The 27,874-nt window shown below is 40.7% G+C and overlaps 1 protein-coding gene across 2 annotated transcripts; it reads right to left on the bottom strand.

Annotated features, from left to right (window-relative positions):
* Window positions 1-2,785: 2,785 nt before the first annotated feature.
* On the bottom strand, window positions 2,786-26,346 carry RRAGD (Ras related GTP binding D). Of its 2 annotated transcripts, none has more exons than XM_067293999.1 (7): window positions 26,042-26,346; window positions 16,639-16,934; window positions 15,996-16,195; window positions 14,870-14,984; window positions 7,574-7,716; window positions 5,623-5,771; window positions 2,786-3,697 (listed from the first exon to the last, which is right to left on the bottom strand). In XM_067293999.1, exons 1-7 carry the CDS (start codon window positions 26,187-26,189, stop codon window positions 3,546-3,548), a joined length of 1,203 nt encoding a protein of 400 aa, XP_067150100.1. In that variant the 5' UTR covers window positions 26,190-26,346; the 3' UTR covers window positions 2,786-3,545. The 2 variants fall into 2 exon arrangements, with proteins under 2 accessions (XP_067150100.1, XP_013804409.1); XM_013948955.2 differs by lacking the exon at window positions 26,042-26,346 and adding an exon at window positions 24,951-25,042.
* Window positions 26,347-27,874: the final 1,528 nt, after the last annotated feature.

Genomic DNA, 27,874 nt, shown 5'->3' with positions numbered 1-27,874 from the left:
TTTGGAAATACTGCACTATTCAGAAAATGTTAGCTCTGCATAATTAAAAAAGAAATCTCTGTAATCCTTTGGCAGAATCAGCTCCCTCAGCATAGAAGTTCATCACTGTAGTACAGTTTCACTTGCAAGAAGAGAAAACCCCAAATTTTTATGCTTTAATGAGAAAACATTTGTTCCACCACAGAAGATGAGCTCTCAAACAATGCATTTGATTTATGCTTCATCAGAGTAGTTTGCTCCTGCTGATTACACTTCAAAGTTCCTATGCTAATGCACAGTACTCGCACTGTACTCACAGGATTTTAGAAAGACATTCCAGCACTGTAATAGTTTCAATAGCCCCTGTCCCAGTGCCTGTTCACACATTTTAACTCCTCAAAGAATCCATGACATTAAGTACTCTGGGCAGCTGCCTACTGAATTACTTACAAAAACTTCCACCACTGCAGCAAGTTGCTAGAACCAGTGTTTTACAGCTATTCAGCTTCTGAGATTAGGACTTTAAAATGTCTACGGGACACTAAGTTGGTGTGGGTTTATTTGTTCAAAACAGAGTATTTTAAAGAGACATGGCTACTTCAGTAACTGTTCCTCCCATGTTTAGGCAAATCTGATGATACATAAAAATAGAGACTTACAGATCAGCCATTTAGGAAATATTACATGGTTCAGAAACTGTTTACTTCTTGCATGATTTCCAATTAAAAAATACATATCCCTACAGTGCTTTGTCAGAATTAAGTCCTGTAGCATAAGGGATGTTTCCTCCTTTGAAAATAAAAACTAGAACTTCAATAAAACTTAAAAGAAAGAACAAGAGACTGAAAATAAGATGTTCTTCAAGAAAAAAAAATCCCTTGCATGCCTCACTGCTCAATCACTTCAGCTAGTACATGAAAATCTGAAGTACTGACTAGAAAATGACTAGAAGTGAAACACACAAGTCATCACCTAAACTGGAAAATACCAAAATTAAGCAGTAAAAAATTTTAATATTCTGTAAGTTTTGTAATCAAATGTGTTTGAAGCATAAGTAAAGAGATCTTATAAAAACTATATTCACCCTAATAATATCCAATTAGAAGTTTTATATGTTAGCAAAAGTCAGCTGGTACCACTAAATTATGCAGTGTAGTATATGTCAAATTCTGGAGGGAACTATTAGAGATAACTTAATGGCAAATGAAAGGCTTAAATAAGGTGAAAGTCTCTCTAAATATGAGGGTATGCATGGTTATATAGATGTAAAATATGAATGCTCACACATAAGGCCAAACATACAGAAACCACATTCTTTGGTCATGATTCATACCATAGGCAGTATGAAAAGACACTGCTACTCTTTTAAGTGTCTGATCCAACAAATGATGCAGCCTGGTAGGTGCTTGTCTCATACTCACACATATCTGAAAGGAGGCAAGGGAGAAGACTGGGTCACAACGGTGGGTAAAAAAAAATTTATGGTGGGTAAAGAAAAATTATGGTGGGTAAAAAAAAAATTATGGCTGCCCTCCAGTGAAAGTACTGTGGAACAGTTGCCAAAAGGCAGCTACTCCCCATCATCAGTGTGGTGAACTCTGAAGAAAGCTCTACTTTAATGGAGAGGTTGGTCAGAAGAGCTGCCCTCTCCTAAGATGGGTGGCAACAGTACCAACAGGAATTTGAACTCTTTGTATTTTTGCAGTGTTCTGCTTTCGTTACAGCTACTGTCATTATCCTTCATGCTGGCACCAGGACCAACATTTCTGGCTATTTCTGCTGTTTCTCACCTTCCCAAGCACCCAAAACTGCATTATTTATCAAGCGAGACTAGTAGCCAAGCTCCATCTATTGACTAACCCCTTTTTCTAAGAACTCCACATATATTTGATAGACTCATGCCAAAAGAGCCAATTTGTTCCAGAAAGATAAATAAGCAAAGCCATTTGCATCAGGCAGCAGTAAAGGACTGGAAAACATGGTCTCTCTTTAGGCCGATGTTTGGGTGAAGAGAGCCTTTGCATCCAGTGCCAACTGGCTCTTCTAGTTCATGTATTCAGTGCTGTACCAGAGCCTGAAGATCTGTCAACATGCCGTATATAGCATACAGGAACTTTGCGTTTGCATTCAAACCACCGCTGAATTTAGACTTGTTTATCATAGGCTAAAACCCTCTTAATTTTCCAGAGAAGCTAGCAAACAGCAGGGACTCTTGAATCATAAATAAAGATGCAGCACTATGCTTTGCTTTAGCTAAAAATAAAAAAGCTTTCAAATTCAATCCTCGCTTCTGTCTCCACAGCTGTCTCAGCTAGGGGCAGATTAGCTGATGACTGGGCAAAGCATAGCTCCCCTCACCAGAGTTGTTCCTCCCACTAGGAACCAGAATTTTATATCATTAATTAAACAAAACCAGTGAATATGGAATTCAGAAGGTAAGTTTTACTTCTCTTTAAGTTTGAAAGGGCTCTGGTGTCCTGGTTGATCCTGTGGCAAATCCACACATGAACAATATTAAAATAAAAAGCAGTTATGTATGCCAATTACTACAGCAGGTAGATTCTCCAGTCCTCTTTTTAAAAATCTCTTTTGATTTCAATAGCAGATGTACCAGTGCAAACATCTTTAGGATTTCATATCAGCACATCTGAAGTTTTTGTACTGGCAGGATGAAAATACATACAGATTCTTCACTGCACCAACTGCAGATGCACAGACTCTCAAAACAAGTTTACCAATGTAAATTCAACCTTTCACATACACCACCCTCCTCCAGAGCCTTATAAAAATACCAATGCAACATAGAGCCATTTTACAAAACAATTATCTTTATAGAAAGGTATTTTAGTGGTATATGTTGAGGTAAAGAATAAAAATAGACCCAGCAGAGGGCATTACCAGTGTTATGGAGAACTCCGGGTAAAATTTGGCCAAAAGCCTGTTTTATAAAAGCTAATATTTACCTACCAGTTATGATCCCTGGCAAGGTGCTTATTGCTATCATACTTCAAAATAATTCTTCAGTTTACAAATTGAAAAATATATGAAATTAGATCTGTATGAATGTTCGGTATTAGCTGTCACAAATTTTAAAAGGCATTATACCAAGTTTTCTTGATTGTTTACTAACCAATTTGATTTTAGCAGGTAAATAAACTACAGCATACATTTTACCTGACACCATGCATCAAAATCACCATAAAAACTAAGTATATCAAAGTCCAACTCCACAAGGAAAACATGAAAAAGTGCAAATTATGTACCCAGTATTTCTGTCACAGCTGATTTTTCTTAATATGGCATGAAAAAAGTTTACAGCATATATTAAGAAAACTCTTACAAGTGTTCACCTCAATGCTTATATATACAACATTTTGCTCAAAGTGCTCACTATATGAAAAAAACTGATTGGATAAAAATATTTAAACAGTGCTTTCTGAAGGGTCAGGGAAAATTCATATAATACATTAGTCCCATTTGTTTTCCTCTTCACTCAGTGCAATGAGATGCAGAAGTCACATCAACTTGAAGAAAAGCTTTGCTCTCCACATGCTAGTAAGCCTCAGTTACAGTGGCATTCTTGGTGTCCCATTGGGGGTGGGTCTTTTATTTTTTCGCACATGGCTTTGATGTTTTCGAGATCTCACTACTTTCATTCGTACTTCAAATACTTCTTGTATGGCTTTTCGAAAACAATGGAAATTGTAGTCTATTAATCCTATAGAGACAGAAGTGTTTTCCATATTAATAAAGCTTTACACAAATTAAGTTAATAAAAAAATGGCTTATATTCTACATTTACTGAAATATCTCACTCACTCTCTAGAGGTCACAATCAGTGAATCTTCTAGGCAATTTTTTATATGCTATGCAGAAGCACATTTGATAAATACAAGTAATTCAGTGAGCATTAAATTTCATACTGTGTCCTGTATTAAATATACTTACTAGTCTTACAGAAAATGGACAGAAGAAGTACATTTGCAGATAAAGGTTCAACTTAATTAAGAGCTTTAGGGAAATACTCTGTATACTAAGATAAAATTAAACTCTTTCATAAATTATGTGTCATTTTATAACTGAAATAAAAGTGAGTAGGATATAGTAATCAAAGAATTTGGGTTTTTTGACATGTAAGCTTTGAAATGGATACCCAGTAGAAATATTACCAAGTAACAGCTTTTCATAACAGCCAGTTATACCTCATCTGACATTGTAATTAAAAAATAATACCTTAGACATGTTGTTAAATTACATATATGCATAATAGGCAAAGTTACCACGCGAGTGGGCTGAATGTGATCCCACAGAAAAGCTGTAAAGCCATATTGGTATTCAATCTGAAGACTTACTAAGTGCTACAAATTGTGTAATATTGCAATACAATTTTAGGATTTTAGTACTGAGCTGATGACCTCATTCAAGATTAATGCCATAAGCTCTCTTAACTCAAATACTGTAGTGTTTTTTCACTTTAATTTCCCTAACAGGAGATGATATATATTTTAAGTGTTTTAAATCTGCCACACTACTTCCCCCCCCTCCAGGAATTGTTTTTCCTCTCACTGGAGTTCAAACAAAATATTATTTGGAAGACACCAGGGACCAAAAATCAATCTGCACCATAATACCAGAGTTGTACAGTTAAAATGTACTAATTACAGCACCAAGTATCCCAAGTGACGTAGACACAAAAACCTGACAGTCACAGACAAAGCCTAGTGAGTGTTTATCCAACATGCTGTCTTCTCTCAAACAGTCTTGTTAGTAGGTATGTCAATGTAACACAGTTAAAAATGAAAGTGACAGCATCTAACATGCATAAATGATAACACTGGTACAGCTGTGAAAGAGAAATCTGAGCAACTTAAGTTCTATAAAATGAAAGCTAAATACTCTGTCAATCCACCAGCAGACATAGCATGAGTACTGCATTCACAAACACATCAACACTGCCTGGTGAATTAATAGCACAAGGAGGCGACACAAGCCAAGACGACAATGGCTCATTCTTCCACAGTTCAGTTCCAGTCTCAGGGCATTTGACTAAGACCAGTAACACAGTACCACAGTGCCATGCCAGTGTACAGAGTGATAATGAGCTAAGCCTTTAGCATTGACTTTGACCAAGGTCAGAGAGATTACCATGAAGTTTTATGTGCTTTACTTTCAAAATATAAAAGTTGCCCAGTTCATAAAGATGCTGCTTCTTAAAGCCTCCTTTTAGAGGCAAGAAAAGCAGAAACATATTTCTTTGTCTGCCAGCTTCAACAATTTTCCCTTAGCTATAGCATGCAAGCTGTTCCAAATGCATATGCTAGTGCCAATAAGTACAAAGCAATGTTAGCTAAGATAAAATGACACATTCTACTGTTGCAGATGGAAGCTCACTGTACTGGATGTAAACTGTATGCTTTGATATCAGAAATCTGTCAAATATATATATGATTTCATCTTATCTTAATGCCAGCACAAATACCCCATACCTTTAAACATAATGCTCCATAAGCTCTATCAAGGTGTTTTTACCTTTTTTATTTGTGATACAGCTAGAAACTGTATCAGCAAATGGCAACCACAGAGTTATTCATTAACTCGCAAATGTAAAGCAAAAGTAAGGCAATATTAGACAAGGAAAAATACCTTTTCTCTCAAAGCTTTCTTCTCTTACAAAGCAAACAAGAGCAAGGAATTTTGTCACTTCTTTCAAATAAAGGACAGTTGTATTGTTCAGTTTTATGATTGCCATTGATTCTTTGTCATAAGGAGTCCCGGTGCCATCATCTTTGAGCCTAAAGTGCAATATTAAAATAAAAATAATAATTAAAACACACACACACACACACAAACAAGGTAAGCCACCAGAGGAGCTAACAAAAGTATCCTGCTTTAGTTCTTTCATCAAATAATCTCAAACTTTTAAGAAATTTTCATTTCATCAACCTTTTAGGAAGACTTCTTTAAACCAGACAGTGTAAACTAAAATCCAAATCCACATCAAATCTGAGATCTGGGACTAGAAATCAGATCTCTTAACTGCCAAGTAGCTAAACTGGAGCCAAAATTTTTCTCTGTTATTTGTAAATCATATATCACAAAGTTGTCTGTCTTCTTATTAATGAACTATACTATGACTTCATCTACAATACAATGAAACAGTAATTCTGTACTGATGATTCCAAGTCCAGTAACCTGGCTTGGGCAGTGGCAGCTGACTGATAGTTCAAGCCATCATGAGACCTTCTACAGGAGATGTTTGCTTTTGCAACACTGCATCATGAAAAGAGATTTCTCCTTCACAGATGATATTCACCACACAAGCTTCGTACCTCGCAATTTTACCCTCACTGCTAAAAGCATGCACAGATTTTGTTTAATGTGTAGCTATCAGCTATCTCCAAGAACTATTGCATCGTTAATATATTAAGACAGTAAGTTCCACAGATGCTTCAGGAAAGCAGGAGAAGAAATGAATTGTTGTATCACATCTCTATATCTAAAAAACAGGACAAAAAGATTTCTGGTGACAAACACTAAACAGTTATGCAAAGACAGTGGCAGAGTGACATCTTGTGAAGAGAAAGCCCCACAAGTGCTGTACAAATAATAACTAAATGCATTATTTTTTGGACTAAACAGTAGCATCCTTTGCTGTACAAAAAAAAGGCCACAGAATCAGAATTCTTTATTGTATATCTCTGCAAAACAGTAGTTCTTGTACAGTTAGTGAAGTGACTGAATCCAAAATCTGACAGGTGTAGCAGAATACAAGAAGTTTTACAAAGATATTGAATGATTAGTCATGCTTTCAGAGTTCCAATGGTTATTGTGCTCTTCACCAGGGTTTTCCCTTGTAACTTCTCTAAGACTGCAAGAAACCTATAAATCAGTAAGAATTCCAGGCTACACTTTCTAATAACTATACTGCGGTTTAACCTAAAAGTCTATGCATCTTAATGCATTAGTTCTACCTTAATGTGCTCCTGCCATTCCCAGGAATAGCTGGCTTTCCGTTTGGCCAAAGGCCAAGCCATGTAAAACAGTAATACAATTTGCAAGGAGATGTACATGCTACTCCATAAGTACAACAGTTGCTAATGGAAAAGGATAGGAAGCTGAAAAAAATAAGGCCATGGAGGGAAAAGAGGACGAACAGATGATTGAAGCAAGAGTGAAGCAGCTCTTTGAGGCCACTAGAGGCCACTAGCTGTTAAAGTAAACAAAAGTAGTAAGTATGGCTCACCTTTTATTAAAATGGCAAGCATCCTTCTGTTAAATTTGGCCATGGGAACAAAAGATAATGTTAATATTTCCTTTTATTTAAGGATGGTTACTTCCCACTCCTTCCTCCAAATAAAGTTATTAGCATAGAAAGAGGAAGGTGTTCACAAAAGAGGCTGTGGCAGGGAACAGTGCTTCTTGCTGGCAGGGGAATCTGTACCTCAGAGAGCTGCTATTTCCTCCTTCGGCACAGCCCTGACTGTTGTGGCAAATTACTCATTCTTGTTATTGCTTATACCCACATCATTCTAATTTTGAGGTCATTCAGAATCTAGGTATACAGATCTGTGAAAAAGATTAACAATTTACTTACCCATATATACAAGAAATGTCAATCACAACATCTATCATATCACAGCAGAGCTCATAAGTCTGCATATCCACTGGAGTACTGTCCGTTGCAATATAGATTTTACTGACTACATCAAATAAAAATGCTTTTTCAATCCCAGAATTCTATTTAAAAAAAAGAAAGAAAAATAAAATGGAAACCATGTCTTCAAATTAATACCAAATTTTGTTCCCCTATTTGCCTCTCACATAAAAAGCTAGACTAAGTGAAAGTTATTTTGCAATCATGCTGATTTTGAAAGAACTGCACAGCACTCTCATATTTTTGTAGGAAACAGTGATGCTCACTGACTTTCTAACAAAGATAAAGGATCACTGCACTGACCTATACATCCCTGCTCAAAAAAGCTTGCCTTAACATTCACAAAGCAGAAAAGAACAAGCAATAGAAAAAAAGGCAGTTTCTGGATCTGAACAGACATAATGCCAAGTCAGACTCCTGAACTCCCCTTCTCTGGAAAACATCTGGAGAGCTTACATTTATTTTCTGTTGAAAATGTTTTAGAAAAATCTTTTGAGGTCAGGCTTGTGGGGTCTTGCTCCTGATTCTGACAGTGGACACAAGAAGAGGGCTGTAATTTAAGGTTATTCTAGCTGGACATATACGAAGGTGGAAACAAGAAAAGAAAAAGATATAATGGACAAGGAGGAACTGAAATTTTGAGAGCAGCAGGGACTAGGAATTAATTTCTTAAGGAAACTGAGAAATTGTCTCATCAGGGTCTGCAACTGTGGTACTGCTTGGCTTCTTAGAACATCTTTTAAGATCAAAGAAGAAAGACCAGAATTCTGGTGATGATCTTTCAGTGTTCAAGTAGTATTGGTGATCACAGCCATGTTGATACTGCTAAGGACGGCTAATGTGATGACAGCTACGTTCTTGTCATCCTGCCAAGCTGATTAAGACACTCTCTATACTGGAGATGTATCATATTTGCAGCTCTACGAGGCTAGCCAGGAAGGCTAGCTCAGTCCCAGCTCAAACTCTTTGTGTAGATAAGGTAAACTGCCAGAAGCCTGTTTCCTGAAAAAAAGAGGAGAAAATGTGTACTGTTTAACTGAAAACAGTAGCTTTGCTTGCTGATACCAAGGGATTGCAGCTGGGCAGCTGTCCCAGCACAAACACAAAGGGCAATTTTTCAGTATTGCTAAGGCTCAAGCTATCAAATATGCTTCAGAAACCAAATACACAGGAAGAGAGGAAACTTTCTGCTATCAAACCAAATTTTTTCTGTATATGGGCTTTCCTATTAATAGCTTGGGACTGTTGCCACAGCAGTTTTGTAATTCCTAAAAACACTCTGAAAACCCCTAACATGTTTTAGCAATTTTAGCTTGGTTTTCTTTTACATTTTTTCCTTTTTTTCGTTTTCTCTTCCTAAGTGAACCACTTAACAAGCAGTTAAGAGACTGAAGTGACCTTCCCACTTTCCCACACTTCCCCAATTCCCTGAAATAGGTGCAAAGATTTCAACCTGGGTATGCTACTGTACAATAGCCAAGAATATTTTGGACAGTTTCATTTTAAAGAGGTTTAATTCTTCCACCAACACGTAAGGAACTAAGACTGGAAACACCCATCAATAATGAAATAGTATGAGGTAAATTTCTTGTATTTCATTATGGAAAAGACTCCATGAACGGCACATTTCAGTAATTCATTGTTTTGAATAATATTTTTATTTAAGTGTACACTCTGGATACCTTATATACATGGATACATGAGCTGAAGCACATGATGTACAAGGGCTAAAGGGAGATCTCATTGCTGTTTACAACTACCCAATGGAAGTGCGCAGAGAAGAGAGCGCCAAACTCTTCTCAGAGCAGCAAAGTGGAAGGACAAGCGGCAGCAGACAAGCTGGAATTCTGACTTGATACAAGAAAAAGAAATAGTTTTTACTCTAAGAGTGGTCAAACACTGGAGCAGGCTGACCAGAGAGGTTGTGGAGTCCCCATCTTTGGAGCTGCTCAAAGCATCACTGGACACAACCCTGAGCAGCCTGTTCTAACCAGCCCGGCTCTGAGCAGCAGGTTGGCCTAGCTGACTTCTAGAGGGCCCTGACAACCTACATGGCTCTATGAGTCTATATTCTCTGACCACTAAGAACAAAAATGTATATACACTTATTTTGCTTATTCTGGTCACATGTGAGAGTTGTGCAATTTTACTTTTCAAATAATACATTAATTCTCACAGCACCTCAAACTTCAAAAGATACTGTCAAATAGCATTAATCACAGGATTCGGGATGTATAGTAATAGCTGTAGATATCATATAGACAGATACCTGTAATATATTGCCAAAAGACTTATTTAAAAGGAGAAGTAATTTCAGACAAAAGAGTTTGGAGGACAAACTCTGCAGCGTCACTCATGAGGAGCTGATTAGAAAATTTTCTATTATAAAAGGAGAGACATACAGCTATAAATTCAGCTGTACAGGCAAAATGTTCTTAAAATATTAAGATTTCAGTAGCAAATATAATAACCTTTAACAATGAGAAGCGTTTTTTCCATCTCAGAACTCTAGAAGTTGCAGTCTGTCTATTCTTGCAGTGACCGTTTAAAAGGTTTCCATCCTGAGATGTCTGCCACACCTGGTGGTAGGGGCAGCAGAAAATCTGAGTAGTGGCTATTCAGTTATTGCAGGTTGGAGCTTGGTATCTTAACTGAAACCACCATAATTTTCAGTTTAAACTAATATGTCATGCTATGACCTGCTGAGGAACAGGCACCCATATGTTTCTGCTGACCTTTGTATGGTGACAAAAACTTCTGCAAAGTGGTAGGATGGACTGCCAGGAGTAGTAAGCACTTAAACTGTATTGGCATGACTTGACAGATTTCATCTGCCAGTGTTTTTAGTGTGCCTTTAACTGACAAGAGAAAGGACTTACCACAGTGCTTATCAGGAAACAGCTCAGGAAAAAACAAACACCAGTACAAAAAATAATTACAAGGTCAGAAGAAGTCAGGAAACACTGGATATAAAAAACACTGTTCAAAGAGACATTATGTAACTAACGCTCAGTGACAGAAGATGATGGTAAGAAATCAACTATTTTTCTTACTAGAGCAAGAGGCACCTTGTTAGAGAACAAAAGCCAACAGCTGCCTTATTCAGCTGAATGCAATTCCGCCACTTGTGTCAATGAGAGCAGGGTCAGAATAAGCATTAATCATCTGTGGCATAGCCCCGCCAGACTGTAAGAAAACACAGTATGAGCAAGGAGCTCCTCTGTTCACTATGGAGTGTTTGACAGAAGTGTCCCACGGCTAATAAGAACACAGCAATTCATTGGGAAAAATCCTCTACCACGAATATATATGTAAAACTTCACTTTTGATTGGTCAAAAATATCAGGTAGCTGAAATTCAAACCATGTCCTTTAACTATAGTAGGTTTGATAAAGCAGAATGCAGTTTCTATTCTTTAAATGGGATGGCTTCAGTAAAATTGGTGGTATTACTCCCACTCCTAGGTTAGGTGAAGTGGCATATCCTTTTCCTTCTTGAAATTATGAACAGTAAGCCAGGATTTGGCCCTAAAAAGTCATTTTTCAAGGAACTTTGAGGATATCAGCAGTCATTTACAGATAGGCATGAATTTTGGACAGTATTTCACAGAATCACAGAATGGTTGAGGTTGGAATGGACCTCTGGAGATCATCTAGTCCAACCCCCCTGCTCAAGCAGGGTCACCTAGAGCACATTGCACAGGATTGCATCCAGGCATGTTTTGAATATCTCCAGAGGAGACTCCACAACCTCTCTGAGCAACCTGTTCCAGTGCTCTGTCACCCTCACAGTGAAGAAGTTTTTCCTCATGTTCAGATGGAACTGTCTGCGTTTCACTTTGTGCCCATTGCCTCTTGTCCTGTTGCTCGGCACCACTGAAAAGAGTCTGGCCCCATCCTCTTGACACCCTCCCTTCAGATACTTGTACACATTGATAAGATCCCCCTTCAGCCTTCTCTTCTCCAAGCTAAACAGACCCAGCTCTCTCAGTCTTTCCTCATAAGAGAGATGTTCCAGTCCCCTAATCATCTTTGTAGCCCTTCGCTGGACTTGCTCCCTCTTGTACTGGGGAGCCCAGAACTGGACGCAGTACTCCAGATGGGGCCTCACCAGGGCTGAGTAGAGGGGGAGAATCACCTCCCTCGACCTGCTGGCAACACTCTTCCTGATGCACCCCAGGACACCATTGGCCTTCTTGGCCACAAGGGCACATTGCTGCCTCATGCTTAACTTGGTGTCCACCAGCACTCCCAGGTCCTTCTCTGCAGAGCTGCTTTCCAGCAGGTCAACCCCCAACCTGTACTGGTGCAGGGGGTTATTCCTCCCCAGGTGCAGGACCCTGCACTTGCCTTTGTTGAACTTCATGAGGTTCCTCTCCGCCCACCTCTCCAGCCTGTCCAGGTCTCTCTGAATGGCAGCACAGCCCTCTGGGGTATCAGCCACTCCTCCCAGTTTTGTATCGTCAGCAAACTTGCTGAGGGTGCACTCTGTCCCTTCATCCAGGTCATTGATGAAGAAGTTGAACAGGGCTGGACCCAGTACTGACCCCTGGGGCACACCGCTAGCTACAGGCCTCCAACTAGACTCTGTGCCACTGATCACAACCCTCGGAGCTCTGCCATTCAGCCAGTTCTCAATCCACCTCACTGTCCACTCATCTAGCCCACACTTCCTGAGCTTGTCTATGAGGATGTTATGGGAGACAGTGTCAAAAGCAAAATTTAAACAGGCCTTGTGGCAAACAGAAGATTTAGTGAGTATTAAACACTGCATTTGGATTTACAGATTATGAAATTTAAATAATTAACAAAAAATACCTAATTTTACTTTCTCCATGATAATTCATTGATTGTTTTTAATGCACATTTTTCTAAACAACAACAAAAAAGCCCTAAAAGAAAAAAGGAAAATCTACATTCTCATGCCACATAACTTGATTACTCAGTATGGCCATGGTAGTTAAAAAGCAGATATCCTTCTACATGAAGCTTATACAGTGTTAGTGAAGATTTACATGGTTTTTGAATGCCAAACCAACAGTGTTATTTTATGCTTTACAGGCAGCTGGAGTAAAGAATGCAGAAGCTCACACACTGTGGCACTATAAAAAGTTATGCAAAAACCTAATATGAACTTAAAGTGACCACAGATCTATTTTCATAATCACCAGCTATTTGTGTTGGAAAGTTTTCATGGCATAAATTAAAGCATATCCTCAGTAATATTGCTCAATTGCAAAAACTAAACCAGAACACCAAACCCACACTCTGATATCCAACACACGGCTTCCTGAGGTAAGGCATGACCAAAATCCATGTCAGGATTCCCAACCTGATTTGTTCTCACTGAGTTGTTAAAGTGAAGAGGCCCCCACTATTCAATTCTGCCCTGGAGAATAATGTTTTCTCTTCCTATGGTTGCACAAAAATTCATTCCAAGTCTCCTACCTACAGTGCTCTTCCACAACAGAAGGCAAGCAAACTGAGGACACAGAATCACAGCAAGAGCAAGACATAGCTGCACATCATTAACGAACCATATTATACTCTATTTGGACTTAAAAAAAAAAAAAAAAAAAAACAGTTTGAGACTCTTTCCCCTACTGGGGAACATCTCTCAAGAACACTTTTTCGAAGTTCCCATTCATTTGGGAGAGTTGTTCTTCCTTACCAATTACATGTGATATTCTAGGTATTATTGAAGCTGCCTCCTGGGTGTCCAAAACACACAAAAAACTGCCCCCAGTCATTCAGGAAAGAGCCTATGATTGATTTATTTGGTGGTTCAGTACAGTCTCTCCACTAGTTTCAAGCAACAAGCAGACGCCATATAGAGAGCAGAGTCACAATCTGAGTGACTGGGATGACTGGTACCAGGAAAGCAACCATCTAGAAGAAAACAGCTCTAAGATTGAGTAGCATATTCAGCATAATATCTAATTGCTCCAGAACTGGATAATCATCACCCTTTCATTACCTTTCTACCCTATGTGGAGCTCAAGACTGGATGATAACTGGCAAGTAGTCCAGCAACTCTAGTAGAATTAGTTTACTGCAACAAACTGTTTATTATGAACCAGCATCATGTATTGCTTTACTATTAAGAGAACAGGCTTTTGAAGAAAGATCTTCTTGTAAACCCGGCCTTTCCTTTCAGCAACACATCCAACTTCTTTCTCTCTCTTCTCTCTCCAATTTCACACCCAGTACTAAAAGACTGTGAAGTCTAATTTTATCTTACCAGGCTGTTGAACAATATTAAATAATCCCAATACGTCAAAATCACAAAAGGGACAAGAGAATACCTTATTTGGAAATTGAAGCTTGACAAATTTGTGCTATATGCAAGGTGCAAAATTATAATACTGGGAAGAACAGTACAGTTTCACAACTCACAGTGACCTAACTACCACCAAAAGGGGGAGTTTCCCCTTTTCCCAGCCTACCCACTCTGTAACCTTTGCTCACGGCCACATGTTCGCCCATCTTATCTTGTGCCAAAACAAGAGCATTCTGGACTCCTCCATGAGCTGCTTTTAACTAAACAGTCAGAAGAACTGGACAATCTTTTGCCGCATTAGTGTGTATCAGAGTGATTCCATGAGGCAATAGGTGAGTGCCAGAACCAGTACAAGGAGGGGAGAGGACCACACAGACAGGAACAGTGGAACAAGCAATCACCCCTTCAGTGGTAACAAGTAACTAGATACACAAAGCTTCCCAGCTGGCCTTGGGCATAACTAGTAAACTTGAAATGGACTCTTATCTCTGGAAATTTTAAGACAAGTGAAGATTTTCTTAAGAGAGGTAAGCTTCAATAAAAAGTAGAAATAATTCTAGGAGGTGTTATAGACTGTTCTACATAGGAGGTCAGACTAGACAATGTTCCTTTAAGAATTTATTTACACAGATTCTAAGTACTACTTAAAAAACAAACAAATGCACAGCTTTGCAATATTCAAGTTAATGTATGAGTAGAGAAGTAATGACTGCTAATCCATTTTATGTGTTGTTTTCATTCAGTAGGTTACTGTGAATATCTCAGTAGCACAGCAAGACTGTTTAATAGACAGGAAGGTGGGGCCGAGTGTCATGTCACTACATTTCAACAAATTTTTGCTAATTTCTCTGGAAGCTCACATTGCTCACAATCTCTCAGAAGGTTCTCAACAGATATCTGAACATGAGTGTTGTACACAGCTGGATATAAACACAAAGTATGTAAACAAGTACTCACTGAAATAAAGATGTTAAGTAGATTTTCCAGTGTCGGAAGCTGTGGAATCAGTTTCTGTACGACTTTGCTAAAGGCTTCAAATATAGAATGATCATATATGCTTGTCAGATAAAAGCTGGAAAAAAATGTCACCATATTTTCTTTTTAGCCACATACTGTGAACATGATGTACTTTGCATATGAGTGAAATGAAATATCGTCAAAACACCAAGTGCCTAAAATCATGCAATTACGCCTTGTGATCAAAAGATACATGTTATAATTGAAACACAGGACTTCATACAGGAAACTGTATACTGTCATGATTATATTTGGCATGACAGTACATGTCTATAGGCAAAATCCTAGACACTGCAACCTAGCACTTCATGTAGAATTTTATGATGTAATTCTCATCTTGGTATTCTTAGGAAAGTATTTTTCATACTGCAAGAGAGCAATATTACTGAATCTATATGTTGCAATTTACATTTTGAAAGCTGTGGATTCATTTAACACAATGATGCAGTCAAGGTGTTAAAAGCTCTAAGAGTTGGCATGTTCATGAAACAGGTGTCTCTATTAATATATTTGTACTTGGCTTTAAATCCTAAGAATGACATGAAAACTTGATGTCTCCTAGTTCCTAGTCTGCAGTAATGCATTATTTTTTATTATTGGCTACAGTAATCTCCTTTTCCACAGACATAGCAGAGAGACACAGCATCTGTCTTCCCAAGCAGCTCTGAGCAGGCTGCAGCAGTAAGGACTAGTGGTTGGGAGGGGATTATGAGACAGAGGATGGCTTTCAAAGAAGGCAAAGGGATATGATTGGCAAATACAGTCTACTGGGGGCTGCCATTTTCCAAACTATTTTACTTCAAGACAGCAGCTGCAGCAAAAACTGGTAAGACTCAGGCTTATTCGTCGTCTGTTTGTAAGTACTTCCCATCTTTCTCTCCAAGACAGCACCCAGAAAAACAATCCTGTGTTGGGCTCAGGTCAAATGCAATGCCTGTGACTAACCTTTTCCTTTATACATCAAATTCTTGTTGCCTGCTACTTCAACAGAACAGAAAAGTATAACTTGTCAGATAAGCTGCTCTCATCTTTGACTTAAGATTCTTTGCACAGCAACTTCTCTCACCTGAGGTGAATTTTCTCCAATCCAGCATCTGCAAGGTCATCATTTGCTCTCTGGTGAATATCTCTTTGTGTTTCAATCTTGTGGTCATCAGATAAGCCATCCACTTTATGGATAAAGATTTCAAAGTTGATGTCTGGATTCACTTTATAGGCTCTGGTCACAGTAAGATGCAGCCGAGCTAATGCTTCCATATAATCATCCTAATGAAGGAAAAATAAAAGCTACAACTGTAGGAATGTTAAAAAAAAAATTATGATACTTAGTTTTAGATAATGCTACAGTTCAACAACAGCTTAAGTTTTTGTTTTTGTTTTCTGATATTGTAAGTAGAAGCCTGAGCCTACATCCAGCACGTGCACTGATCTCACGCTGTCAGCACTTGGAAGTCCGAGCAAAAAGCTTGAGATGTTAAAGCAAACTAGTTAACTGTTTTTGAACATCCTGAAGAGAGACATTAAAAATAACCAAACAGTTTTTCCAGTTTTAATGACTTTCTTTAAATGTGTTTGTAACCATAAGTTGTCATTTATTTGCTTTAGAAAATCTCTTTATGCTTTCCACTCCATTTCCCTATTGCTGAAGGAAGAAAAGAAAAAGTAGCTTAAAAGCCCTCCGCCTTTTTTTTTTTCCCTCCTTTTTTTACCTGAGAATCAATAACAAATATCAGTGCTCCAGTGCCTCTGAAAATCATCTCATAGTCAAATGTAGGGTCAAAGAAGTCAATTTGCCCAGGAAAATCCCATATCTGAAAGTTGACAAAGGAGCTGTTGGAAACATCCTCTCTGCAGATCTTGTTTGTGCTCTCCAAGAAGAGGGTCTCATTTGGTGACATTTTGTGAAAGACAACTTTCTGAATGGAAGACTTCCCACTTCTTCTCAATCCCATGAGTAGGATTCTTGGCTTAACTTCAGTACTGAAGGGATCATTGAAATCCAAAACTGAATGAAATAACACAAGAAGAAAAATAGTATACTATAGCAGTATAATATAATCACACACAGACACCCTAAAATATCTAATTTTACTCTCCATCATAATCAGCTGCAGGTTTTGAAAGTATATTTTTGTGTAGTAACTAATATCATTACCATCCAGTTAAAGAATATACTCTTAACTAAAAGACTAGCACCCTTTTACAACCCTTCAGCAATTCTCCCACAGCAGCCTGAAGACTGACTTTTCGATAGCTTTTTGCGCTAGGCACTTCATGACACACTGTAATTGGCAATGTAACAAAGTTGGTGGGTTAGACCAACCAAGGAAATGAGATCTGACTGCAAACTCTCAGCGAGGTAATCTCAATCTAGCGTCCTTTTAGTTTGCAAGACTTGACCCTGATGGAACATTTTCAGTTACATACACTAATATGGGAAGGGGAGGGAGAGTTGCAGTTCTTTTTTCCATAACGTAAACCAACAGTGTGAGATTAAGACAACAAAAAAGCAGGGTTTAAAAAAAAAATTCTTTACAGTACTTCTACAGCTTAAAGCCTAGACATGGTAATTTTGGAAATTCAGAAGCTACAAAAAAGCATTTTCCCTTCCCTACCCCAGTCTGGATTTTGGAGGAAAACTGATACATCTTTTCTACTGCAACTTAATATTCTTTGCTTCTTTAAGAATAGATGGAATAGATATAATTTGATTAACATGTAGAAAATCAGTGCAAGTATAAATAATTTACTTTTGAATATGGCAAATACACTCAATATTTGTGTAGTACATCCACCTGTATAACTTAACTGTATTTTTTTCTCCAAAACAGAAAAATAGCTGATTTGTTTTAAAAACATAGTTGTTGATTTGTAAATGAAATGGCACGTTATATCTGTGTTTATCTGAGCATAAGCAGGAGGTGGAAAAAGACCTCATGTTACAACGCTGATACAAAACAAACTCATGTTTCTAGACAAAAACCTTGAAAAATGAATGCTGTGGTTTTATACATACTTATTACTGTTTGGTCTGGAATTTATAAAAATACATAGATGGCATGCTGTCCTACAGTATCATGCAAAAACTGCTTTTTTTTTAAAATAACTTCACTGAAAACATTCAGTAGAAATAGAAAGCATCATGAAGGACAGATGTGAAGTACTACTAAGTACCATTTTCAAACTATTACTGGCCATTCTGAAAAAATATTTTAATAAAAAGTATGTCAGTTTTTGCCTACATTTCCAACTTTTACATAGAATGCTTTTGGCAAGGGAGAGAAATAACCTTACTTCTCTCCAAAGCAGAAAGGCTTTGATCTTTTTGTTTTGTTTTTTAAATCTTAACTGCAGCAAATTACTGGTCTGATACAGAAAAGTCTTCTTCACATTATTCTGCCCTACCAGTTATTTCTGAAATATGGTGCATCATGACTAATGCATTCTCCTTCCTGGAAATCTCTCTAAAACTGCTCAGAAAACTTATGTAAACTGTCCTTTCCACTATATTTTCTTTGAGGCCTTCCAATAGCTTTGTTTCCTTGACTGCAGTAGATACAGGCTCTCTCTGCCTTTCAGGTTCCCCACCAGTTAGGCCTGCCAAATCCCAGCATAAGATAAATCCCTGTCTGCTTCCTGCCAGGAATGCCAGGCTATGTCCTGAATTTATCTGTTCCCATTACATTTTCTCTCCTGTTTCCCATACCTTTGGGAAAGATCCCTCAATGATAGGCAGAAAGATAATTTCTTATGAAGAGCCACCTCTAACCTGATTAAGAGAGACCAATTATTTCCTGAATTCAACAGTTAGCAAGAGGCTATTATTGCTGGCCGACTTATTTTTATGAAACATTCTTATTTTACACATGTCCTATACTTGCTTCAAATTATGACCTTTTCAGGACTGTATCTTTTTTCAATGAGACTTAAATAGGCATTCTATAGAACTTAAAATCTCAGATGTGCATGATACCAAAGCTAGAGGTGCTCCTCATAACATAATTAGAGGAAGTAAACCAGAAGTGTGCAAGTTATTTTCCCACATTTTAGGATAAAAGTCTTCATTCTCACCAAACTTGTCTACCTTAGCAATAAAAAAAAAAAAGAGGAAAAAAAACAGCAAAATTGCCCAAACACAGAATAACTTATCTCTGTTAAATTGTCATTTTATGGATTAGTCTTTCTATCCATAATTTCGGTGTTTAGTAACTATCATAAAAAGTTGACACCAGTAGTAAGCTTCTTTTTGTATCGATAGGCTCTTGTTCAAGTAATTTACTTAAATCTGTTTATGAAAACAAAACCAGTAACATTTTCCTCCCCACCCATCTCTAAAAAATTTGCATGTGTGTACTTGTATGCGTTATCTGTTAACAGTAATAATCAAAAATAATAGTATGAACAGATTGGCGCAGGACTGATGTAGGTGGAAAAAGATTATCCCAATAGTAATGCAAAGAGAAGGGGGTTATCAGCCTGTAGGTTAGCCCTCATTTGGATCTTTCCAATTTCTATTTACAGAGGGAATGTTATAACCTTGACACTGATACAAAGGCTCAAGAAGTACTAGCCCAGTGTGCAAACTCAAATTTCAAAATATGTAATACATACCAGTACTAAAGTGATTCTAATAATAACAACACTATCCCACATAAATTTCTAACTCAGCTTTAAAACAATCTCATCCAATTACAAATACCCTTGACAACAGATAGTTACATCACACTGCTGGACAGGAGGAGTGAGTTTGTGTTAGTTAAATGTGTGAACTCCAAAAGCCACAGGAGGGCTTCTTTCCTTTAAGAAATTAAGACATCCCAGAAGCTATAGGAAGCAAGAGATCAACTCAGCAGACGTACACTTCTTCCGCAATAGGACTTACAAGATAGTACCGGGCTCATGAGGAGTCCATTTCTAAGGTGGTTAGGATTTCATGTGCTATTGAATAATTTGTCTTAAACTCTGTAAGAGGTTCTTCTCCAATAAATACAATTACAGCACACTCCCTGCCTATCTGCGAAACAAAGGCCTGGGAACACACTGATTTCTTATGCTACCTACCCTAGTTTGAAATGGGTGTCACTAAAACGGAACATTTTTTAGTGTCAATGCAGTTATATTAGCATAAAGGTATTTCTGTGAGTAAACTATACTGTTACATCCATAAGGACATAAATGTATAGCTATCCACACCTGGGGTATACCAGCTTAATAGTTTCAGGTATCTCTAATCAAAATAGCTAAAAATTGCTGCATTTAGAGTAGGCCTGTAACTTTGAAATGTCCTTTGATACCAAGCTGAAAATGGTACTGTATGCGAATGTAAAAAGCTTTCAAACACTCCTGTGATATCCTATCTGCAGTGTCAAACAAGCAACACAGAACTGAGATGCCAGCGCTAAACCTGCAGGATAAAGCTTACAGCACACAGTGGTCAGGTTTAAATCACTATCAGACAGCAGGCTAAACACACTAGCTGTCAGGCAGAACCAGACTTCTCTCACTAATTCCATAACAAACTATTCAACATCAATTCAGAGCACAAAACAATTACTTTTCCTTCTCCTTTTCTGACAAGATGAATTTTGAATCACAGAGAAGTGGCACAAACATCTGTTCATACACACGTCTTTCTTGCATATACCCCACATACGTAAGTGACCAATTTTATTCCAAAAGCACTAAAATACAAAAGAAGCAACTTCAGAAACAGAAATTTAAGTTTTGATCTTGTAGTTCTTGGACAGGCAAATACACTGAAGTTATCTGGAGTTCTTCTCAAGTTAAGACTGTTATTCAGGAAAAACTAAGTTGGGGAGAGATAATGAGCAAGACACCTAGAAGAAAACCTGACAAGGAAAAGAAGTTTATTAAGTCTTCTATCCCTTTTTTGTCACCTCCTCTACCCACCCCTAGTAGTAGTTTGTATTCACTTGAGAGTCAGTTATCTTTGTATTACTGATTTCTTATTAACCTAAACACTTTCATTTTTTAGATTAGAAATCGATTTGAACTAGATACCCTAAGGTTTTGATGATTTGGCCAATCACAAGTTTTAAAGTAATGGAATGATCTGAGTCCCAGCCTCATCTTTCAGCTTTAAGAGGAACAAGACAGCAGGAGTTAATTTTCCAGTTATGTGTTAAGAGAGTGATCAGGACCATTTCTAGACATTAATTATAATTAAGTATAACATGAGGAAAGACTACAGCTTAGCAACTCAGTGCAGCATTACCACTACAGAAGTTAAAGCTACACAACAGATGCTTCTATGTACTAATGTTACAGAAGAGATGTTTTATTCACAGTCAACATCTGGGCAGAGGGGACCCAGAAAAGAGCCTGCCCATTTATTACAAAACCCAATGAGCTGAAAAACAAGGAAAGCTTGAAGAAATCCTTTGCACAGGAGTGCATTTCACATCCAGAGGTGATGATCAAATCTGTACTCTGTTCTTCAAGCCTCATACACAGCTTTTGGAAACACAAGAGCAGGATGTGCATCAGGAACGTAAATTCTGGGTCATGTCTGTTTGTACCTCCCGAGTCTTAGTTACCCAAGAATTACAGCTTCACAAGTAAATGTCTTACAGTGTCAGCATAAACCATCCCTTTGGCAGCATCTACTGGCTCATGAGTGGTATGCCACTCAGTCTGAGTCCGTGTCACTACAGTGACTGATACAGTGTTGAGAACTCATTAACTACTAGGATCCTACGCATTTTAAATACATTTGAAAGGCCTTGACATGTATTACCACATACTGTGTTCTTGTCAATTATTATCTGTGAAACACTGTCAGGTTGGAGCAGTGCACAGATGAAACCCCTTCAAGAAAAATAGCTGCAGGAGGTGATGTTGGTAGCTCAGTAAGAAGCAGTCCATCCTCCTAATGAAGCACGCAAGCAACAATACCTACAAAGTAATAAGCTGCAGTCAACATACTGCTCTACTCTTCCTGTCAACCTGAACAGTAATAGCAGCATCTTTCTGTGACTGGAAAAAACACATGCCACAATACTTCCCACTTATAGAGGAATAATAAACCTTTGCGCTAGGATGATGCTACAGTACTTTCTATTTTGGTAGGTACTGTCTTGTCAATAAAACAAAACAAAGATCCAGGATTTAATAGTGTTTCTTTCACCCCAACCTGTTCTTTAATGCACAAGTTTTCTACAGATGCCAAATGTATAACCATGATTTCATTAATGTACATATATCCATACATCCTGCAATTTGTAAAGCATTTTGGCCATCAGAAGGGAAAACAACTTATTCAAAGCTTTACAAGAAGTAGTTTGAATAACGTGCTTTATAAAAGCCTTTAAAGAACAGCCTTCTGGCTGATACTTTACTGCATTTTTCAAAGAATTTAACTCCAACTCCCTTCTGCATGCAACAGAACTTACAAAGTCTAATTTGCTATGGATTTGTACTTTGTGTCCCCTTCCCGCCACAATAACCCCAACTTCCCCCATGTATCTTATGACACATCCTCCAAATAACAGATATAACATGCTGTGGCTGCTCTGGAGCTAAACACATCAGTTGGCTGGACAGTTCACACATGTGCTCTGGGCAAAGAGAACACATACATTTGCTCAGAGGCTTTCATTCGGGTCTCTCTCCTCCTCCCAGGACCAGTTTTCAGACTCGCAGGAACTTAATTATCTTTGAGACTTTTCTCCTTTCTTTCAAATTTGGTTGAAAGTGGTCAGCAGTTTCCAAAATTCTGATAGGTGATGAGAAAGGAATGGGAACACGGACAGGCTAGCTACATAATCCCCTTTTCTTAAAGAAATCTGGCCAACAACTCACATGTATCTAAAAAAAATACTTTAAATAACTTGGGGGTTTACATTGTTTTTATATTAAATTTTTTCAAGCTTGTACATTTTTATGAACTGGAATGCTTACTAACAAAGAACTGCTTTATACTACTGCTTTATACATACTGAAAAAAATACAGTTGCAAGTGAAATTAGATATTAATGAGTAGAATGAACATCAACTCTTTTGCTAGTCAGACTGTTATTTAGATTTTGAAATTCTGCCCATTCAAAGATAGGAAAATGTAAATGAATATCATCCAAACCTAAGACTAAATTGCAAGTGCTGTAGCACTTTCCTTTGAGAGAGAGTTAGAGATTACCTTATATGTAAAGGAACTGAAAATGATACACTGCCTGCCCACATTCTTTTGCAAAGTACATGACAACTCCTTCTTTAATTTGCCATGGAAATGCCAGTAGATGTATCACTGCAACTTCCCAGACGAGGTTACAGAGTGTGATTATAATATGAATAAAAGAAATACTAAACTATTATCTGGTCTGTAATGAGAAAGATAATTTTTCCTATTGTTAGCTGAAACACATTTCTTATTTCATTCATTTTTGCACAGAGCAAATGTCAAGTTTTAACCTTTATGTACAGGGGACATATCACTCCCAAACTTTCCACTTATGTACTTCCAAGCCTATTCATCTTATGCAATTTCCAATATTACTGTGACCGTATTATTTCCAACACATTAGAGTGCTGCCAAGACAATAGTCTTAGAAAACACATACACCGAACATCTTCAATGCTAACAGATGGCCTGAGCCTAAAGAGTTAACAGAAAAAGCTCATATGCAATCAAGAAAGCTGTTCAACTACTGTGGGTTTACAAACATTGCAGAAATGCCTGGTGGAAGGAAATTCTTGTGGCTAAAGAAAAGACTCAGAACCAGAAGACCTGGTTCTACTCTGCCACAAATGCTGCACTCCGCAAGCATATGACTTAAAGCTACTTCCTCAGACATTATGCAAAAGATCTTCCCACTTGTAAATACTTTTTAATTGCATATATCAAGAAGATGACTAGGCTTTACATAACTAAGTGCTTTAAGGTCTATTAATATGACCCCATGTGTAAAGTCAGAAGACCGAGGAGGACAAGAGCATTGGTTTCAGCATTCAAGTGGGAGATAAGAACCAGTATGAGCTAAGAGAGGACCAACAGCAAGTTTTGAAATCTCCCACGTGCCTACAAGCATAATTTATGTTTTTACTTTTACGCCTGGCTTCTTCCTTCCTTCAACAGTCATGCATGGAAGTCACTCTCCTTTTACTGCCCTTTCATTCTTTCTATATAGAAAAGTGGAGTCTGTGACACTGCATTTTACACTATTTTCTGCACAGATCCAGGAAGAGATGGAATAGAAACTGGGAAAAGAAAAGCCCCTTCCCCTGCAGCCCAGTAAGTGTTAAATACACAAAACTCAGATCCAGATCCTACCCCCCTTCCTCTTAAATATACTCTAGCCCTCATCCTCCAGAGACTTCAGAAGCAAATGGAAAGCCAGTGGCTCTGGACAGTTAAAATGACCCTTTGTTTTAATCCTGGATGGGAAGAGGTCTCTGCATGAACTATCTTGTCTTGCTCTTCTGGATATAAAGGTTTGTTTCAATTAAGTACAATATTCTGATGTTACTCTGAAGAAATTTTGAATTTTTTAGCAATTTAACAAGGTTCCTATTGAAAAATAGCCAAATAAGTTCCTCTGAGGACAGAATATGGATTACTTCCCTATAGAAAATACTAAATTACCTTAGCACGAAATAAACATGCTAAAACATATTCTCCTTGCATCAAAACAAAGGCAATTCCTTAGTAGTTTCAAACAAGAGTTTAGGTAGTCTCTGCTATAGCTTTACATCCTGGCATGCTGCATACCTAAACTTACACCATGAAGGAATAACATTCAAAACACCAAGGGGAATAACATTTTTTTCTCTCACCCCAAAGTTGTATTAGTCAATGTGATACCTCCCTTGGCAGCTTGTAGGACTGGGCCTCCAGGAGGAAGGGTTCTAGCACGCCAATAATTGAAGTAACCTTAAAACATGGCCTTTTATCATGCTCTTTTAAAAAAAGCAAAATTTTTTCACCCCTGATATATCCAAAGCTCCTTTGTGAAAAATATTTCAGAAGAACAAATTCATGTTCTGAATGGAAGCAACAGGCACTGACCTGGCATGCCTTTTTACTGAATGAGATTGCTTTTCCTGATAAATCTGTCCTTTGTAGCATCACCATCCATGTTGTCACGGACATGCCATGAGTAATATGGGTCCTTATATGCACAGACAACAGACATTTAACAGGCCCTACCACTGTGGGGACTGACATTCACAGCTGCAGAGCAGCCCTGGATACAGAGCTCTGCACGGTGCTGCCTTTTATAGCCTGACACCCGTCCCCCCCCCGCCTCCTTGGCATGCTCAAGTCACATCACCAGGCTGTGACTGCTCGTTTCTGTAACTAACTTGCACCCCAAAGAGGCGAAAAGAACTGAAAGATTTCTTCCCCTTTGTTTGTGTTTCTTTCACCTCCTTTTCTGCTCCCATGTTTCCTCATACCTGACATCCTTTGCTCTGCTCCTGTGTTAGAGCCTCCCCCACCCCACAGCAGAGCCGAACTGCCCCACAGTCCCTGTCCCCGTCCCCTCCACCGGTCACCCCGCAGCATCCCCTGCTCAGCCCCGGCCTCACAGCTGACCCCCTCCCACTGCCGCCCCCAATGCCCCCCAGGCCTGCTCTGACTCCAGGCTCCCATCTCCCCTCACCTCCGGTCTCCCTTCTCCCCACACCTCTGGTCCCCAGCTCCCTTCATGCCCTGCTCCCTGCCCCTTGCCCCAGACTCCCCAAGAACCCAGCCTTGCCTCTTCACTGACCCACACACACACGGGGCCCAGCCTGAGTCACCTACAGCCCCCCAGCTCGGCACTCAAACCTTCGCCTTCTCCAGGGGCGGCTTGATCTCACACCTCGACATCCACGCTTCAGCCCAGATCCCTGCCCTGCTTTACCCCACACCTGCCCCCAGGGCCAGACCCTGCCCCACAGCCCACACCTCAGACCCCTACACCTCACCCCACACCTGCCCCCAGCGCTGGCCCCCGCCCCACAGCCCACCCCAAGGCCAGTCCCCGCTCCCGCCGCGCCTCCCCCGGCCCATGCCGGCCCCACCGGCAGCAGCCCCCCGCCGGCCCCGGCCCCGCTGCCCGCGCCGGCAGGGCCGGTCCCGCCGAGGCGGCGCTGCCCGCCGCGGGTGGCACTCACACGTCTCGTCGCCGCCGCTCTCCGCGTCCCCGTCCGAGAAGGACTCGGCCCCGTCCCCGTAGCCCGCCAGCCCCACGATCTCCTCCTCCTCTTCCTCCTCCTCGTCCCCCTCCTCCTCCTCCTGCATCTTCCTCGGCACCTGGCTCATGCCGGCCGCGCTCCGGGCAGCTCCCCGCCGCTCCGAGGGCCCCTCTGCGTCCGGGGGGGCCCAGGTGCCGGGCTGGCGCCGTGCCGCGGCCGCCGCCGCCTCCCCTCCCCCGCGCGCCGCTCGCGGAGCGCGAGGCAGAGCCTCCCGCAGGGGAGGCGGAGGCGGGAGGCGGCTGCGTGACCCGCGTCACCTGACGCGGCCGGTCACTGGCACACAGGCGCTGCCGGGCGGCGCGCACAGGCCGCGCGCGCGCCACCACACCCCCACCCCCAACGACCCTCCCCAACAGCCCCACGCACACCCACACACCCCAGTGGCCCCCCAACGCCCCACCACAACCACCACCACCACCACCACCACACACACACGCCACCCGCAACGGCCCCACACACCCCCAACGACCACCACCACCACACACATGCCACCCCCAACGGCCCCACACGCCCCCAGCGATCACCACCACACACCGCCCCCAACAATGCCCCCCACACCCCCAACCACCACCACCACACACACACGCCACCCCCAACGGCCCCCCACACCCCCAATGACCACCACTACCACACACACACGCCCCCCCCAGCAGCCCCCCCCACATCCACACACCCCCAACAGCCCCAACCACCACACACATGCCACCCCCAACAGCCCCACAAACACCCCCAACGACCACCACCACCACACACACACCACCCCCGATGGCCCCCCACACACCCCCACAACCACCACACACACGCCACACCCAACGGCCCCCCACAAACACCCCCAACGACCACCACCACCACACACACGCCACCCCTGACAGTCCCATGCACACCCATACACCCCCAGCAACCCCCACTGCCACACACATGCCACCCCCAATGGCCCCCCACACACCCCCACACCCCCAGTGACCACCACCACCCACACACCACCCCCAATGGCCCCACACACCCCCAACGACGACGACCACCACACACATGCCACCCCCGATGCGTTCCCCCCCCTCCCCCGGCAAGGCTCTGCAACTCACACCCGGCCACTGACAGCCACCAGACCCTGTCACTCGGGCCCTGCGGTGTTTACACACAGCCTCCAAGGCCTGCTGTGCCCTGAAAACCCACTGTTTTACACACACACTCACACACACACCACACCCACGCAGACTCCTTCCGCTCTTCATCCACAGCCCCCTAAGTCCTGCCTCTTGCCTACACCACTTAAGCCTCTTGGCACTTGCCCATGCCCGGCTGCAGGGTAATGTCCTAAACCTAAAAATATCTGTGGAAATAATATGTGCGCAGTGCCCCGGTTTTGACACATGGGTGACTGGGGATGAATAAACGGAGGGATGACAGTGCTGGTGTATGCCAAGCTCCTCTGGCACGCAGTGCGAGCTGCTGTGCTGGAAAAGGCACACCTGTGTATTCACATGGGTGCTCAGACACACAGGCTCCGACGTGCACACGCTCATCAGGGGCACCGTAATTGTATTGGCATTTTTACTGCAGATATCCTTCCCAGAGGGTTTTGAAGTCAGTCAAATCCTGCATGCTCAGCCCATACAGAGCCTAAATGCAGGCTCCTGGGGCCTTGGCGTACCACCACCGTGTGTGCCTGCCTGCCTGGAGCCCATTGGAGACACGTGGGACTTTGGAGGAAAGTCTGGCGTCTGCCTCCCTCTGCCAAGCTCAGGAAATCCA

Source organism: Apteryx mantelli, chromosome 3, assembly GCF_036417845.1.
Source record: "Apteryx mantelli isolate bAptMan1 chromosome 3, bAptMan1.hap1, whole genome shotgun sequence".
Lineage (NCBI taxonomy): Eukaryota > Metazoa > Chordata > Aves > Apterygiformes > Apterygidae > Apteryx > Apteryx mantelli.
Note: the sequence above shows the minus strand (reverse complement) of the source record. Positions and strands in the feature narration are given on the sequence as shown.

What these genes read in the sequence shown, in the direction of transcription:
- RRAGD (XM_067293999.1), bottom strand. Translation starts at nt 26,189, where the DNA reads ATGAGCCAGGTGCCGAGGAAGATGCAGGAGGAGGAGGAGGGGGACGAG. An exon ending in GACATTTCTTGTATATATGG is followed by an intron (nt 5,772 to 7,573) that starts GTAAGTAAATTG and finishes ATTGCACTTTAG; the next exon opens with GCTCAAAGATGATGGCACCG. An exon ending in AGAAAGCTTTGAGAGAAAAG is followed by an intron (nt 3,698 to 5,622) that starts GTATTTTTCCTT and finishes CTGTCTCTATAG; the next exon opens with GATTAATAGACTACAATTTC.